This window comes from Lethenteron reissneri, unplaced genomic scaffold (assembly GCF_015708825.2).
Source record: "Lethenteron reissneri isolate LAM-NWPU_2019-01 unplaced genomic scaffold, ASM1570882v1 scaffold_668, whole genome shotgun sequence".
In the NCBI taxonomy this organism is placed as follows: Eukaryota; Metazoa; Chordata; class Hyperoartia; order Petromyzontiformes; family Petromyzontidae; genus Lethenteron; species Lethenteron reissneri.
In genome coordinates, this window is record NW_026892190.1 from 21,393 (window position 1) to 37,860 (window position 16,468).

A 16,468-nucleotide genomic window follows, 5' to 3' on the forward strand; every position below is an offset into this window, starting at 1 on the left:
AACAAGTATAACCCGTAAAAACAAAGTTTTTCACTCTAAATCCTTTATATGCGTGGCGGCTAGAGTCCTCTCGTCCTCTGGCTTGAGATGGCTGCCACCTATGGGTCAGATGATTGTCTGCCAGTATTAAGCAATTGGCAATTAAATATAATATTTTTGTCCTAAAAAGTGTAAAATTTTGGAAAAAAATTTCACGAAATTAATTGTCACGCACAACGAGTCTGTGTGCAAAATGTCAGCTCGATTGGATCACGGGAAGTGGGTTAAAAAACGACCGAAAGATTTGCACGGTCCTAAGCAAGCAAGCGAACTTAATATAAAGGATTTAATAAGTATAACCCGTAAAAACAAAGTTTTTCTCTATAAATCCTTTATATGCGTGGTATCGGGGCGGCTAGAGTCCTCTCGTCCTCTGGCTTGAGATGGCTGCCACCTATGGGTCAGATGATTGTCTGCCACCATTAAGCAATTGCTAATTAAATATAAAAAAAAATTCTCTAAACAGTGTAAAATTTGGGAAAATTTTTTCACGAACATTAATTGTCTCGCACAACGAGTCTGTGTGCAAAATGTCAGCTCGATTGGATCACGGGAAGTGGGTTAAAAAACGACCGAAAGATTTGCACGGTCCTAAGCAAGCAAGCACGCAAGCAAGCAAGCGAACTTAATATAAAGGATTTAAAAAGCGTGTAAAATAAATAAAATAAAAACAATATAATTTTTTAATTTAAATTTTCTACCTACGTGACTTTACCGAACGAACCAAGAATTTTACTTCCTGCGGTCACGAAAGTTTTAACTTCAAAATCTCTTGCAAAGAAGTAATCCAATCTAATTGTTTGTGTTTTTTTTTGCACAACTGAACACCCCTGCAGTTTTATCACGGCCAGAGAGGGCAAAAGCTCCTCCTACTCTCGTCTAATTCACACGTTTGATACCGGCAAAGCCAAAAAAACATTTTTTTTCATTTTTTTTTAAGTTCGGTTTGGACTTCGTCTAGGTCAGCTCAGTTGAAAGTGACATTTATCCGAATCGATTCCCGATAAAAACAATGGTACAAAATTTACGATTCGGAATCGGTTGTCGCCTCAATGGGGGCGGGCGGGGTTCCTCGTACGAACGCGCGCGCGCCGGTGTAAACCGTAGCTATCGAATCGAATCGAAGGAATCGATTCCTTTTGTTGTTTAAACGTCAACGCCTTACGGAGTCGATAAACTCGGCCGTGGAATCGAAAACGAACTCACCGTGGAATCGATTCTTGCTCAACGCGTGAAAATGGCGTCCGGCGGCGGGAGTTCGAAGGAGGTGACGATTTTTTTATTTTATATCTTTTTTAAAATAATTTCGGCGGTCGTTTTACTTCGTTGGCATCGCGTTAAACGTTCGATCGCTCGAAGCGAGCGCAGTCGCTCGCGTGTAGCGTCGACCCCCGCCTCTTACGCGAGATTTCATTGACCAAGGCCTCGACGCCGAGACCGCGGCGGCCTCGGATGGACGAGCGGCGGGCGGCCTAGCGCAGGCTTCCCGCGGGGGAGAGCCAGGCCAGACCGGAGGTGTCCCCCGGTGGACGTGTAGATTTTGGTGTATAACTGTTATACATTGTCATAAGTTAACTCCAACGATGTCCCCATTAACTGACGACGAGAATTGTTCGTGTCATTGATGTCCTGGTTTGTTTTGACGAGGAAAGTCAAGGTTGGCTATGAGATGTTGACTACCTCGCCTGGTGCACAGGAGGTCGTGGGTTCAATCCCAGACCCTGAGAGATGTTGACTACCTCGCCTGGTACGCAGGAGGTCGTGGGTTCAATCCCACACACTGAGAGATGTTGACTACCTCGCCTGGTACGCAGGAGGTCGTGGGTTCAATCCCAGACACTGAGAGATGTTGACTACCTCGCCTGGTACGCAGGAGGTCGTGGGTTCAATCACAGACACTGAGAGATGTTGACTACCTCGCCTGGTACGCAGGAGGTCGTGGGTTCAATCACAGACACTGAGAGATGTTGACTATTAAGGCTACACGGGGGATCTTTGTTTGTGTCTCTGTGTGTGTAGTGGGAGCGGTGGGTGTAGCGGTTAGCGCTACGCTGCGTTACGAACCCGGCGACACGAGTTCGATTCCCGCTCACGGCCAACACCAGTGACGATTATCTGAACCGGTCCCGGGCCTCCTCTAGGTCGACTCGGCCTCAAATGAGTACCTGGTGCGGTGTGTAAACATCGCCACTGGGGAGACAAAGGCGGCCGGGCGTGGTGCTGGCCACCCACCCCCTCTGTGTGTGCCACAGTGCCGGTAGCCTTCATAGGTGCTGCTACTCGCTAACAGCACTTGCCCCTACAGTCTGCTAAGGCTACACGGGGGACCTTTGTCTGTGTCTCTGTGTGTGTGTGTGCAGGCGGCAGACATGGACTTCAGGAGGAAATGGGACCGCAGTGAATACGAGAAGTTGGCTCAGAGACGCCTCGATGAGGAGAGGGACAAGAGAACAGGTACAGTGTGTAGTGTGTGTACTGTGTAGTGTGTGTGTAGTGTGTGTGTATACTGTGTGTGTGTATACTGTGTGTGTATACTGTGTTTGTGTGTACTGTATGTGTATACTGTGTGTGTGTACTGTGTGTGTGTACTGTGTACTGTGTGTGTGTAGTGTGTGTAGTGTGTGTGTGTGTAGTGTGGGTGTAGTGTGTGGGTGTAGTGTGTGGGTGTAGTGTGTGTGTACTGTGTACTGTGTGTGTGTACTGTGTGTGTGCTGTGTGTGTGTACTGTGTGTGTGTGTACTGTGTGGGTGTAGTGTGTGGGTGTAGTGTTTACTGTGTGTGTGCTGTGTGTGTGTACTGTGTGTGTGTAGTGTGTGTGTGTAGTGTGTGTGTGTAGTGTGTGTGCTGTGTGTCTATATATACTGTGCTGCGTGTGCTGCTTGTGCTGTGTGTACTGTGTGTGTGTCTATATTTGCTGTGTGTACTGTGTGTGTGTACTGTGTGTGTACTGTGTGTGTACTGTGTATGTGTACTGTGTGTGTGCTGTGTATGTGTACTGTGTGTGTGTACTGTTTGTGTCTATATTTGCTGTGTGTACTGTGTGTGTACTGTGTGTGTACTGTGTGTGTTCTGTGTGTGTACTGTGTGCTGTGTGTGTACTGTGTGCTGTGTGTACTGCGTGTGTGTGTACGGTGTGTGTACTGTGTGTGTACTGTGTGTGTGTGTACTGCGTGTGTGTGTACGGTGTGTGTACTGTGTGTGTACTGTGTGTGTGTACTGTGTGTGTGTACTGTGTGTGTGTACTGTGTGTAGTAGTGTAGTGTGTGTGTGTCTACTTAGTGTGTACTTTGTACTGTGTGTGTGTCTATATTTGCTGTGTGTACTGTGTGTACTGTGCTGTGTGTGTACTGTGTGTGTGTACTGTGCTGTGTGTGTACTGTGTGTGTGTACTGTGTGTACTGTGCTGTGTGTGTACTGTGTGTGTGTCTATATTTGCTGTGTGTACTGTGTGTACTGTGCTGTGTGTGTACTGTGTGTGTGTACTGTGCTGTGTGTGTACTGTGTGTGTGTACTGTGTGTACTGTGCTGTGTGTGTGTACTGTGTGTACTGTGCTGTGTGTGTACTGTGTATGTGTACTGTGTGTACTGTGTGTACTGTGCTGTGTGTGTACTGTGTGTGTACTGTGTGTACTGTGCTGTGTGTGTACTGTGTGTGTGTACTGTGTGTACTGTGTGTACTGTGCTGTGTGTGTACTGTGTGTGTGTCTATATTTGCTGTGCCGTGCTGTGTGTACTGTGCTGTGTGTATTGTGTGTGTACTGTGTGTGTGTCTATATATACTGTGCTGTGTGTACTGTGTGTGTGTCTATATTTGCTGTGCCGTGCTGTGTGTACTGTGCTGTGTGTACTGTGTGTGTGTCTATATATACTGTGCTGTGTGTGCTGTGTGTGTACTGTGTGTGTACTGTGTGTGTCTATATATACTGTGCTGTGTGTACTGTGTGTGTCTATATGTGCTGTGTGTACTGTGTGTGTACTGTATGTACTGTGTGTGTCTATATATACTGTGCTGTGTGTACTGTGTGTGTCTATGTGCTGTGTGTACTGTGTGTGTACTGTATGCACTGTGTGTGTGTCTATATATACTGTGCTGTGTGTACTGTGTGCTGCTTGTGTGCTGTGTGTACTGTGTGTGTACTGTATGTACTGTGTGTGTGTCTATATATACTGTGCTGTGTGTACTGTGTGTGTCTATATGTGCTGTGTGTACTGTGTGTGTACTGTATGTACTGTGTGTGTGTGTCTATATATACTGTGCTGTGTGTACTGTGTGTGTCTATATGTGCTGTGTGTACTGTGTGTGTACTGTATGTACTGTGTGTGTGTCTCTATATATACTGTGCTGTGTGTACTGTGTGTGTCTATATGTGCTGTGTGTACTGTGTGTGTACTGTATGTACTGTGTGTGTGTCTATATATACTGTGCTGCATGTGCTGCGTGTGCTGTGTGTACTGTGTGTGTACTGTATGTACTGTGTGTGTGTGTCTATATATACTGTGCTGCGTGTGCTGCGCGTGCTGCTTGTGTACTGTGCAGCGAAGCCGGTGGTGGCTGTGAAGAGGGAGCTGCTGCATCACCGAGACTACAAAGTCTGTGTGTGTGTACTGTGTGTGTGTGCTGTATGTGTGTACTGTGTGTGTGTACTGTGTGTGTGCTGTGCAGCGAAGCCGGTGGTGGCTGTGAAGAGGGAGCTGCTGCGTCACAGAGACTACAAAGTCTGTGTGTGTGTACTGTGTGTGTGTGTACTGTGTGTGTGTACTGTGTGTGTGTACTGTGTGTGTGTACTGTGTGTGTGTACTGTGTGTGTGTACTGCGTGTGTGCCGTGCAGCGAAGCCGGTGGTGGCTGTGAAGAGGGAGCTGCTGCGTCACCGAGACTACAAAGTCTGTGTGTGTGTACTGTGTGTGTGTACTGTGTGTGTGTACTGTGTGTGTGTACTGTGTGTGTGTACTGTGTGTGTGTACTGCGTGTGTGCCGTGCAGCGAAGCCGGTGGTGGCTGTGAAGAGGGAGCTGCTGCGTCACCGAGACTACAAAGTCTGTGTGTGTGTATTGTGTGTGTGTACTGTGTGTGTGTACTGTGTGTGTGTACTGTGTGTGTGTACTGTGTGTGTGTACTGTGTGTGTGTACTGCGTGTGTGCCGTGCAGCGAAGCCGGTGGTGGCTGTGAAGAGGGAGCTGCTGCGTCACCGAGACTACAAAGTCTGTGTGTGTGTACTGTGTGTGTGTACTGTGTGTGTGTACTGTGTGTGTGTACTGTGTGTGTGTACTGTGTGTGTGTCTATATATACTGTGCTGCGTGTGTGCTGTGCAGCGAAGCCGGTGGTGGCTGTGAAGAGGGAGCTGCTGCGTCACAGAGACTACAAAGTCGACCTCGAGTCTCGGCTCGGGAAGTCGATCGTCATCAGCAAGACGACGCCGCAGAGCGAGACTGGAGGGTGAGCGCCCGCTCACCGCTCGCTCACCACTCAATCACTCACCCACTCACCCACTCGCTCAGCCACTCACTCACTCGCCGCTCACTCACTCGCTCACCCGCTCACTCAATCACTCAGCCACTCACCACTCAATCACTCACCCACTCGCTCAAGCACTTACCGCTCACTCACTCGCTCGCTCACTCGCTCACCACTCAATCACTCACCCACTCGCTCAGCCACTCACTCACTCGCTCACCCGCTCACTCAATCACTCAGCCACTCACCACTCAATCACTCACCCACTCGCTCAAGCACTTACCGCTCACTCACTCGCTCACTCGCTCGCTCACTCGCTCACCACTCAATCACTCACCCACTCGCTCAGCCACTCACTCACTCGCTCACCCGCTCACTCAATCACTCAGCCACTCACCACTCAATCACTCACCCACTCGCTCAAGCACTTACCGCTCACTCACTCGCTCACTCGCTCGCTCACTCGCTCACCACTCAATCACTCACCCACTCGCTCAGCCACTCACTCACTCGCCGCTCACTCACTCACTCACCGCTCACTTGCTCGCTCACTCACTCGCTCACTCACCCACTCAATCACTCACCACTCAATCACTCACCCACTCGCTCAGCCACTCACTCGCTCGCTCACTCGCTCACTCACTCGCTCACCGCTCAATCACTCACCCACTCGCTCAGCCACTCACTCACTCGCCGCTCACTCACTCGCTCGCTCACTCGCTCACTCACTCGCTCACCACTCAATCACTCACCCACTCGCTCAGCCACTCACTCACTCGCTCGCTCACTCGCTCACTCACTCGCTCACCACTCAATCACTCACCCACTCACTCAGCCACTCACCACTCAAATCACTCACCACTCAATCACTCACCCACTCGCTCAGCCACTCACCACTCACTCACCCACTCACCTCTCACTCATTCGCTCAGCCACTCACCGCTCTCTCACTCGCTCAGCCACTCACTCACTCGCCGCTCACTCGCTCACTCACTCGCTCACCCACTCACCACTCACCCACTCGCTCAGCCACTCACTCACTCGCCGCTCACTCGCTCACTCACTCGCTCACCACTCAATTACTCACCCACTCACTCACTCACCCACTCGCTCAGCCACTCACTCACTCGCCGCTCACTCGCTCACTCGCTCACTCACTCGCTCACCACTCAAATCACTCACCACTCAATCACTCACCCACTCGCTCAGCCACTCACCACTCACTCACCTCTCAATCACTCACCACTCGCTCAGCCACTCACCGCTCACTCACTCGCTCAGCCACTCACCGCTCGCTCACCACTCAATCACTCGCCCACTCGCTCACTCACTGACCGCTCACTCACCGCTCACTCACTCGCTCAGCCACTCACCACTCACTCACCCACTCGCTCAGCCACTCACTCTTCACCAACTCACTCACTGCCCATTCACTCACCACCCCCCACTCACCAACCATTAACTCACCCACTCACTCATCACTCGCTCACCCACTCACTACCCACCCACTCACCACCCACTCACCACCCACTCACCACCCACTCACCACCCACTCACCACCCACTCACCACACGTGTGTGCGTGTGTGTCCCCGCGTGCTGCCAGCTACTACTGCAACGTCTGCGACTGCGTTGTCAAGGACTCCATCAACTTCCTGGACCACATCAACGGCAAAAAACGTGAGTGGCCATGTGTGGTGTGTCCCTGTGTGGTGTGGTGTGTCCATATGGTGTGTCCCTGTGGTGTGTCTCCCCCCGTCTCACCACGTCTCCCCGCGTCTCCCCGCGTCTCCCGCGTCTCCCGCGTCTCCCCGCGTCTCACCGCGTCTCACCGCGTCTCCCCGCGTCTCCCCGCGTCTCCCGCGTCTCCCGCGTCTCCCGCGTCTCCCGCGTCTCCCGCGTCTCCCGCGTCTCCCGCGTCTCCCGCGTCTCACCGCGTCTCTCCGCGTCTCCCGCGTCTCCCGCGTCTCCCCGCGTCTCCCGCGTCTCCCGCGTCTCCCGCGTCTCACCGCGTCTCACCGCGTCTCCCGCGTCTCCCGCGTCTCACCGCGTCTCCCGCGTCTCCCGCGTCTCCCGCGTCTCCCGCGTCTCCCGCGTCTCACCGCGTCTCCCGCGTCTCCCGCGTCTCCCGCGTCTCCCGCGTCTCACCGCGTCTCACCGCGTCTCCCGCGTCTCCCGCGTCTCTCCGCGTCTCTCCGCGTCTCCCGCGTCTCCCGCGTCTCCCCGCGTCTCACCGCGTCTCACCGCGTCTCACCGCGTCTCACCGCGTCTCTCCGCGTCTCTCCGCGTCTCCCGCGTCTCCCGCGTCTCCCGCGTCTCACCGCGTCTCACCGCGTCTCACCGCGTCTCACCGCGTCTCACCGCGTCTCCCCGCGTCTCCCGCGTCTCCCCGCGTCTCACCGCGTCTCACCGCGTCTCACCGCGTCTCCCCGCGTCTCCCCGCGTCTCCCGCGTCTCCCGCGTCTCCCGCGTCTCCCCGCGTCTCCCCGCGTCTCCCGCGTCTCCCGCGTCTCACCGCGTCTCTCCGCGTCTCCCGCGTCTCCCGCGTCTCCCCGCGTCTCCCGCGTCTCCCGCGTCTCACCGCGTCTCACCGCGTCTCCCGCGTCTCCCGCGTCTCACCGCGTCTCCCGCGTCTCCCGCGTCTCCCGCGTCTCCCGCGTCTCCCGCGTCTCACCGCGTCTCACCGCGTCTCCCGCGTCTCCCGCGTCTCCCGCGTCTCCCGCGTCTCACCGCGTCTCACCGCGTCTCCCGCGTCTCTCCGCGTCTCTCCGCGTCTCCCGCGTCTCCCGCGTCTCCCCGCGTCTCACCGCGTCTCACCGCGTCTCACCGCGTCTCACCGCGTCTCTCCGCGTCTCCCGCGTCTCCCGCGTCTCACCGCGTCTCACCGCGTCTCACCGCGTCTCACCGCGTCTCACCGCGTCTCACCGCGTCTCCCCGCGTCTCCCCGCGTCTCACCGCGTCTCACCGCGTCTCACCGCGTCTCACCGCGTCTCCCCGCGTCTCCCCGCGTCTCCCCGCGTCTCCCCGCGTCTCCCCTGTCTCCCCGTGTCTCCCCGCGTCTCCCCTGTCTCCCCTGTCTCCCCGCTCTAGACCAGAGAAACCTGGGCATGTCCATGCGAGTGGAGCGCTCGTCGCTGGACCAGGTGCGTTCGCGCTTCGAGCTCAACAAGCGGCGGCTGGAGGAGAAGCAGAAAGAGTTCCACTTCGAGGAGAGGCTCAAGGAGCTCAAGGAGGAGGTGGGTGGGTGGGCGAGCGGGTGGACGAGCGGGCGGTTGAGTGGGTGGGCGAGCGGTTGGGTGGGCGGGCAAGTGGATGGGCGAGCGAGCGTGTGGGTGAGTAGGTGGGTGGGTGAGTAGGTGGGTGAGTGGGTGGCGGATGGGCGGGTGAGTGGATGGGCGAGCGGGTGGGGGAGTAGGTGGGTGGGTGAGTAGGTGGGGTGAGTGGGTGGATGGGTGGCTGGGTGGGTGAGTAGGTGGGTGAGTAGGTGGCTGAGTGGGTTAGTGGTTGGGTGGGTGAGTGGGTGGGTGAGTGGGTGGGTGAGTGGGCGGCTAGGTGGATGAGTGTCTGAGTGAATGTATTTTCAATCCTCTTTGTGCCTCCCCCCCCACGCCTCCCCCTCCTGTATTACCGCCACCACCGCCACCATCACCACCATCACCACCACCACCGCCACCATCACCACCATCGCCACCACCGCCACCACCACCGCCACCACCACCGCCACCACCACCGCCACCACCACCGCCACCACCGCCACCACCGCCACCACCGCCACCACCGCCACCACCGCAGGAGGAGAGGCAGAAGGTGTTCCGGCGTGAGAAGCGCCGAAAGCGAACCGTCGAGCCGGACCCGGATCTCTGCGCCGCCGGTCTTGAGGAGGAGGAGGGGGAGGGGGGAGGGGCGGGTGGGGGGGGTGCTGCCAACATGGCCGCTGTCATGGGCTTTGGCAGCTTCACCTCCACAAAGAAGTCGCACTGAGGCCGGCGTCCACCTCCTTGTCCACCTCCTCGTCCGTCTCCTCCTCGTCGCCCGCCTCGTCCGCCACCTTTACCTCGTCGTCCACCACCTCCGCCGGCGTCCACCTCATCAGCGTCGTCATCGAACTCGTGGCATCCCCGTCGCCACCACCACGACTACAGCCACCATCACGACCAACAACAACAACACCAGCAACATCAACAGCAACACCACCAACAACACCACCAACAACAACACCACGACCATCACCACCATCGCCACCACCACTACAGCCACCATCACGATTAACAACAACAACACCAGCAACACCACCACTACAGCCACCATCACGACCAACAACAACAACACCAACAACACCACCAACAACACCACCAACAACACCACCAACAACACCACGACCATCACCACCATCGCCACCACCACTACAGCCACCATCACGATTAACAACAACAACACCAGCAACACCACCACTACAGCCACCATCACGATTAACAACAACACCACCAGCAACACCACCAACAACACCACCAACAACACCACGACCATCACCACCATCGCCACCACCACTACAGCCACCATCACGACCAACAACAACACCACCATCGCCACCACCACTACAGCCACCATCACGACCAACAACAACACCACCAACAACACCACCAGCAACACCACCAACAACACCACGACCATCACCACCATCGCCACCACCACTACAGCCACCATCACGACCAACAACAACACCACCAACAACACCACCAGCAACACCACCAACAACACTACGACCATCAACAACACCAACACCACGACCATCAACACCACCACCACCGCCACTACGACCAACAACACCACCACCACGACCATCAACACCACCACCACCGCCACTACGACCATCAACACCACCACCACCGCCACTACGACCAACAACACCACCACCAACAACAACATCACAACCACGACCAACACCACCACCGCCACAACCGCCACCATTCTCCACTAAGTGACGGTGACGTCACCACGGCACCCCTTGTGCCAGGCTAGGTGCACCTTGAGGCTGCCACGTGAAGTGTCGAAGGCTCTCTGCTTTTGGCAGGAGGAGGTCACGGGACAGACCCAGGAGGTGCCACGGGTTGACTGCTGTGCCAGGCTAGGTGCATGAGGAGGTCACGGGACAGACCCAGCAGGTGCCACGGGTTGACTGCTGTGCCAGGCTAGGTGCAGGAGGAGCTCACGGGACAGACCTAGCAGGTACCATGGGTTTCCTGCTGCTGTGCCAGGCTAGGTGCATGAGGAGGTCACGGGACAGACCCAGCAGGTACCATGGGTTTCCTGCTGCTGTGCCAGGCTAGGTGCATGAGGAGGTCACGGGACAGACCCAGCAGGTGCCATTGGTCGACCGACTGAGATGACCGGTAGATGCACCACCAGCTGTGTACCCCCTGACTGTGCCATCAACACCATCACCTACATCATCATCATCAACTACATCATCATCTCCATCATCATGATCATAGCCGCCGTCATTTAAAACCGTGTGTAATAAACGACCTCCACCACGATCTTCGTCAGAGTGCTTCTGTAACACATTGTCCTGCGGAGGGAGCTGGTAGTGACGTTGGGGGTTGCTCGGTCAATGGCCTGCAGGGTCAACGGCGGCGTGGTGTATTCCGCAAATATGCCCGACTGTGAGGGCGGGCACAAGCCGGCGTGAGTAGGTGAAACGTTGAGTTTTATAAGGGCACCACGGGGTGACCAGCCCCTCCCCACCCAGCCCCTCCCCACCCAGCCCCATGCCTCCCACCCCCCACCCAGCCCCACCCCTCCCACCCCCCCACCCAGCCCCACGCCTCCCACCCCCCCACCCAGCCCCACGCCTCCCACCCCCCCACCCAGCCCCTCCCCACCCAGCCCCACGCCTCCCACCCCCCACCCAGCCCCTCCCACCCAGCCCCACCCAGCCCTCCCACCCCCCACCCAGCCCCACCCTCCCCACCCCCAACCCAGCCCCACCCTCCTCACCCATCCCCTCCCCACCCAGCCCCTCCCTGCACAACGAACGGACGGACACAATAATCCCCTGTGGGCTGGTGTAACCAGGAGGTTCCTACCAGTATCAACTGTGGTACTGCAACATTAACATCACTAGCCCCGGCCACTTCTTTATGAACCTTGGGGCTACACACATTTCAAACCTTTTAGAACAGTCTGCCTCAACAGCAGACCAACTCTCACTTGATACAGCTATCGTGCTGTGACGGTTCCACCTGAAGACGGTAGCTTGTGTTGCCTCCAAAACGTCGTGATTTTAATGTTTTACCTACGTGACTTTACCGAAAAAAACCTAAGAATAGCAGACCAATGCTTTCTCACCTTCAGTGTTGCGCCCGAAACGTCGTGATTTATTTTCTACCCACGTGACTTTAACGAAGAACCAAAGAGTTTGTGGATTCCTTGCAGTCACGAAAGCTTCAAATCAAGATTACACAACACCACCATGCCTAGTGATAGGTTTTTACCCTTTCAACTGGTACAAAAACTAACACCTTTATACAAGGCATCGTGTTTGCAATAACCACAACACAAGCAGTCAAAATGCAAACAAAAAGAAACAACTCTGATGATGATAATGATATGCACTGTCCTTGAAGTTGATTGGTCCACACCCGAGACAGCTTTTCTTAGAGCCTAGTCTCCATTGGTGTTGGACCAGATGACGCCAGAAGGCGCACAACTCAAAGACAGCGCACTATCAGAGTATTGAGAGCTCGGGGTGAAGCATTTACACTATGAGACCTCCTTTACCAGTGGCAAAATATAGTGGTAGGTTTTTACCCTTTGAACTGGTACAAAAACTGATACCTTTGTACAAGGCATCATGTTTGCAATAACCACAACGCAAGCAGTCAAAACGCAAACAAAAAGAAACAACTCTGATGATGATAATGATATGCACTGTCCTTGAAGTTGATTGGTCCACACCCGAGACAGCTTTTCTTAGAGCCTAGTCTCCATTGGTGTTGGACCAGATGACGCCAAAAGGCGTACAACTCAAAGACAGCGCACTATCAGAGTATTGAGAGCTCGGGGTTAAGCATTTACACTGAGACATCTCCTTTACCAGTGTCAAAATATAGTAATAGGTTTTTACCCTTTCAACTGGTACAAATACTGACACCTTTGTACAACCACCATGCCTGGCAACCCCTTATCAGTGCCCTACCTTATTACAGACCAATTCAGACCTTACTGATCACCCCCTATCCATTAGAAATCTCAACGATTTTCAGACAAAATCCCATCACGGGAGAGAAACAGACAATTGCTGTTGATGCTCTTATCGAAACGGCTGTACACCGTATGGACCTGCAGACTAAATTTCCCTGTACAAGAATACGGGGTACACACACTATACACTACACTACTACACACTATATTATACACTACACCACTACACTATACACCTATACAATACACTATACACTACACCACTATACAATACACTACACACGATACTATACTGCTTCACACTACACTACTATTCTTTGGTTCTTTTGGTAAAGTCACGTATAAAGATAAAATAATAAATTAAATTAAATACTAGCATGTGCTGAAAGAACCAAGAAGATGAATCCCTGCAGTCACGAAAGCTTTAAATCGAAAAAAAATCGATACATTTAGAAATAGACGCATTAAAAAATGGATACATTTAAAAATCGATACAATAAAAATCGATACATTTATAAAATCTCTACAATTTTAAAAATCCCGACATTTATAAATCCATCGTGGTGCACGTGCCGCGGGTGTCCAATCAGCGCGCTCGGATCGGTTGTCACGTGATCTCTCCCTCTCAACGGTCGTGAAATTTGAAAAAGTCGCGGTGCATCACGGGAGTGGGGAAGTGACGTCACAACCACAGTGGGGGGGTTGGGGGGGGTGGGCGACCACGTGGTCTGGGTGGGGAGAGAGGGAGGGGCTTTTAGGGGGGTGGGGGGGGGCGACCACGTGGTCTGGGTGGGGAGGGAGGGAGGAGCTCTTAGGGGGGTGGGGGGGGTGACCACGTGGGTTGGGTGGGGAGGGAGGGGCTAGAGGGGGGGGGTGACCACGTGGGTTGGGTGGGGAGGGAGGGGCTCTTAGGGGGGTGGGGGGGGTGACCACGTGGGTAGGGAGGGGAGGGAGGGGCTCTTAGGGGGGTGGGGGGGGTGACCACGTGGGTTGGGAGGGGAGGGAGGGGCTCTTAGGGGGGTGGGGGGGTGACCACGTGGGTTGGGTGGGGAGGGAGGGGCTAGAGGGGGAGGGCGACCACGTGGTCTGGGTGGGGAGGGAGGGAGGGGCTCTTAGGGGGGTGGGGGGGTGACCACGTGGGTTGGGTGGGGAGGGAGGGGCTAGAGGGGGAGGGCGACCACGTGGTCTGGGTGGGGAGGGAGGGAGGGGCTCTTAGGGGGGTGGGGGGGTGACCACGTGGGTTGGGTGGGGAGGGAGGGGCTAGAGGGGGAGGGCGACCACGTGGTCTGGGTGGGGAGGGAGGGAGGGGCTCTTAGGGGGGTGGGGGGGTGACCACGTGGGTAGGGAGGGGCTAGAGGGGGAGGGCGACCACGTGGTCTGGGTGGGGAGGGAGGGAGGGGCTCTTAGGGGGGTGGGGGGGGTGACCACGTGGGTTGGGTGGGGAGGGAGGGGCTAGAGGGGGAGGGCGACCACGTGGTCTGGGTGGGGAGGGAGGGAGGGGCTCTTAGGGGGGTGGGGGGGTGACCACGTGGGTTGGGTGGGGAGGGAGGGGCTAGAGGGGGAGGGCGACCACGTGGTCTGGGTGGGGAGGGAGGGGCTCTTAGGGGGGTGGGGGGGTGACCACGTGGGTAGGGAGGGGAGGGAGGGGCTCTTAGGGGGGTGGGGGCGGTGACCACGTGGGTTGGGAGGGGAGGGAGGGGCTCTTAGGGGGGTGGGGGGGGTGACCACGTGGGTTGGGTGGGGAGGGAGGGGCTAGAGGGGGAGGGCGACCACGTGGTCTGGGTGGGGAGGGAGGGGCTCTTAGGGGGGTGGGGGGGGGTGACCACGTGGGTTGGGTGGGAGGGAGGGGCTCTTAGGGGGGTGGGCGACCACGTGGGTTGGGAGGGGAGGGAGGAGCTCTTAGGGGGGTGGGCGACCACGTGGGTTGGGTGGGGAGGGAGGGGCTCTTAGGGGGGTGGGCGACCACGTGGGTTGGGAGGGAGGGAGGGGCTCTTAGGGGGGTGGGCGACCACGTGGTCTTCTAGGAGGGCGGGGCTAGAGGGGGGTGGGCGACCACGTGGTCTTCTGGGAGGGCGGGGCTCCGGGTGACGACCACGTGGTCTGGGATAGTAAGATGGCCGACCGGAAATGGCTTCGGGCGGTGCCGGAAGTAGGGAGAGAAGCGGTGGGGGGGGAGGGGAAGCCGGGAGGGGCGGGGTCAAAGGTCGAGGATGTGGGGGAGGGGCGGGGTCAGAGGGGGGGGGGGGGAGAGACTTCCTTCCTTGAGAGAGAGGGGAGAGTTAAGGGAGAGATAAGGGAGAGTTCACAGCGTGTTAGAGGGAGGGAGGGGAGAGTTAAGGGAGAGTTCACAGCGTGTTAGAGGGAGAGTGAGGGGAGAGTTAATAGCGGAGTCGAGGGAGAGATAAGGGAGAGTTCACAGTGGAGTTGAGGCAGAGAGAGGAGAGTTAAGGGAGAGATAAGGGAGAGTTCACAGCGGAGTTGAGGCAGAGAGAGGGGAGAGATAAGGGAGAGTTAATAGCGGAGTCGAGGGAGAGAGGGGAGGAAGAGTTCACAGAGAGAGAGAGTTAAGGGAGAGTTCACAGCGGAGTTGAGGCAGAGAGAGGGGAGAGATAAGGGAGAGTTCACAGCGTGTTAGAGGGAGGGAGGGGAGAGAGAAGGGAGAGTTAATAGCGGAGTCGAGGGAGAGAGGGGAGGGAGAGTTCACAGAGAGAGTGCGAGGGGAGAGTGTGAGAGAGAGTGTGTGAGGGGAGAGAGTGTGAGGGAGTGTGAGGGGAGAGTGTGTGAGAGTCTGAGGGAGAGTTCACAGACAGTGAGAGTGTGAGGGGAGTGTGTGAGAGAGAGAGTGTGAGGGGAGAGTTCACAGAGTGTGAGGGGAGAGTTCACAGAGTGTGAGGGGAGAGTTCACAGAGTGTGAGGGGAGAGTGTGAGGGGAGAGTGTGAGGGGAGAGTGTGTGAGAGTGTGAGGGAGAGTTCACAGACAGTGAGAGTGTGAGGGGAGAGTGTGAGGAGAGAGTGTGAGGGGAGTGTGTGAGAGAGAGAGTGTGAGGGGAGAGTGTGTGAGAGTGTGAGGGAGAGTTCACAGACAGTGAGAGACGTAGGGGAGAGTGTGAGGAGAGAGTGTGAGGGGAGTGTGTGAGAGAGAGAGTGTGAGGGGAGAGTTCACAGAGTGTGAGGGGAGAGTTCACAGAGTGTGAGGGGAGAGTGTGAGGGGAGAGTGTGAGGGGAGAGTGTGAGGGGAGAGTGTGTGAGAGTGTGAGGGAGAGTTCACAGACAGTGAGAGTGTGAGGGGAGAGTTCACAGAGTGTGAGGGGAGAGTGTGAGGGGAGAGTGTGAGGGAGAGTGTGTGAGAGTGTGAGGGAGAGTTCACAGACAGTGAGAGTGTGAGGGAGAGTGTGAGGGGAGTGTGTGAGAGAGAGAGGTGAGGGGAGAGTGTGTGAGAGTCTGAGGAGAGTTCACAGACAGTGAGAGTGTGAGGGGAGAGTGTGAGGGGAGTGTGTGAGAGAGAGAGTGTGAGGGGAGAGTTCACAGAGTGTGAGGGGAGAGTTCACAGAGTGTGAGGGGAGAGTGTGAGGGGAGAGTTCACAGAGAGAGAGAGGTGGGAGGGGAGAGTTCACAGAGTGTGAGGAGAGTGTGAGGGAGAGTCACAGAGTGTGAGGGGAGTGTGAGGGGAGAGTGTGAGGGGAGAGTGTGAGGGGAGAGTGTGAGAGTGTGAGGGAGAGTTCACAGACATGAGAGTGTGAGGGGAGAGTTTCACAGAGTGTGAGGGGAGAGTG

The 16,468-nt window shown here is 55.9% G+C and overlaps 1 protein-coding gene across 1 annotated transcript; it reads left to right on the forward strand.

The window, feature by feature from the left end:
• The first annotated feature begins 1,231 nt into the window (after positions 1-1,231).
• Positions 1,232-11,029, forward strand: ZMAT2 (zinc finger matrin-type 2). The gene is made up of 6 exons (XM_061548136.1): positions 1,232-1,306; positions 2,400-2,493; positions 5,352-5,475; positions 7,099-7,172; positions 8,583-8,728; positions 9,285-11,029. The coding sequence occupies exons 1-6, from the start codon at positions 1,277-1,279 to the stop codon at positions 9,471-9,473; spliced, it is 657 nt and encodes a 218-aa protein (XP_061404120.1). The 5' UTR covers positions 1,232-1,276; the 3' UTR covers positions 9,474-11,029.
• The last annotated feature ends 5,439 nt before the right edge of the window (positions 11,030-16,468 follow it).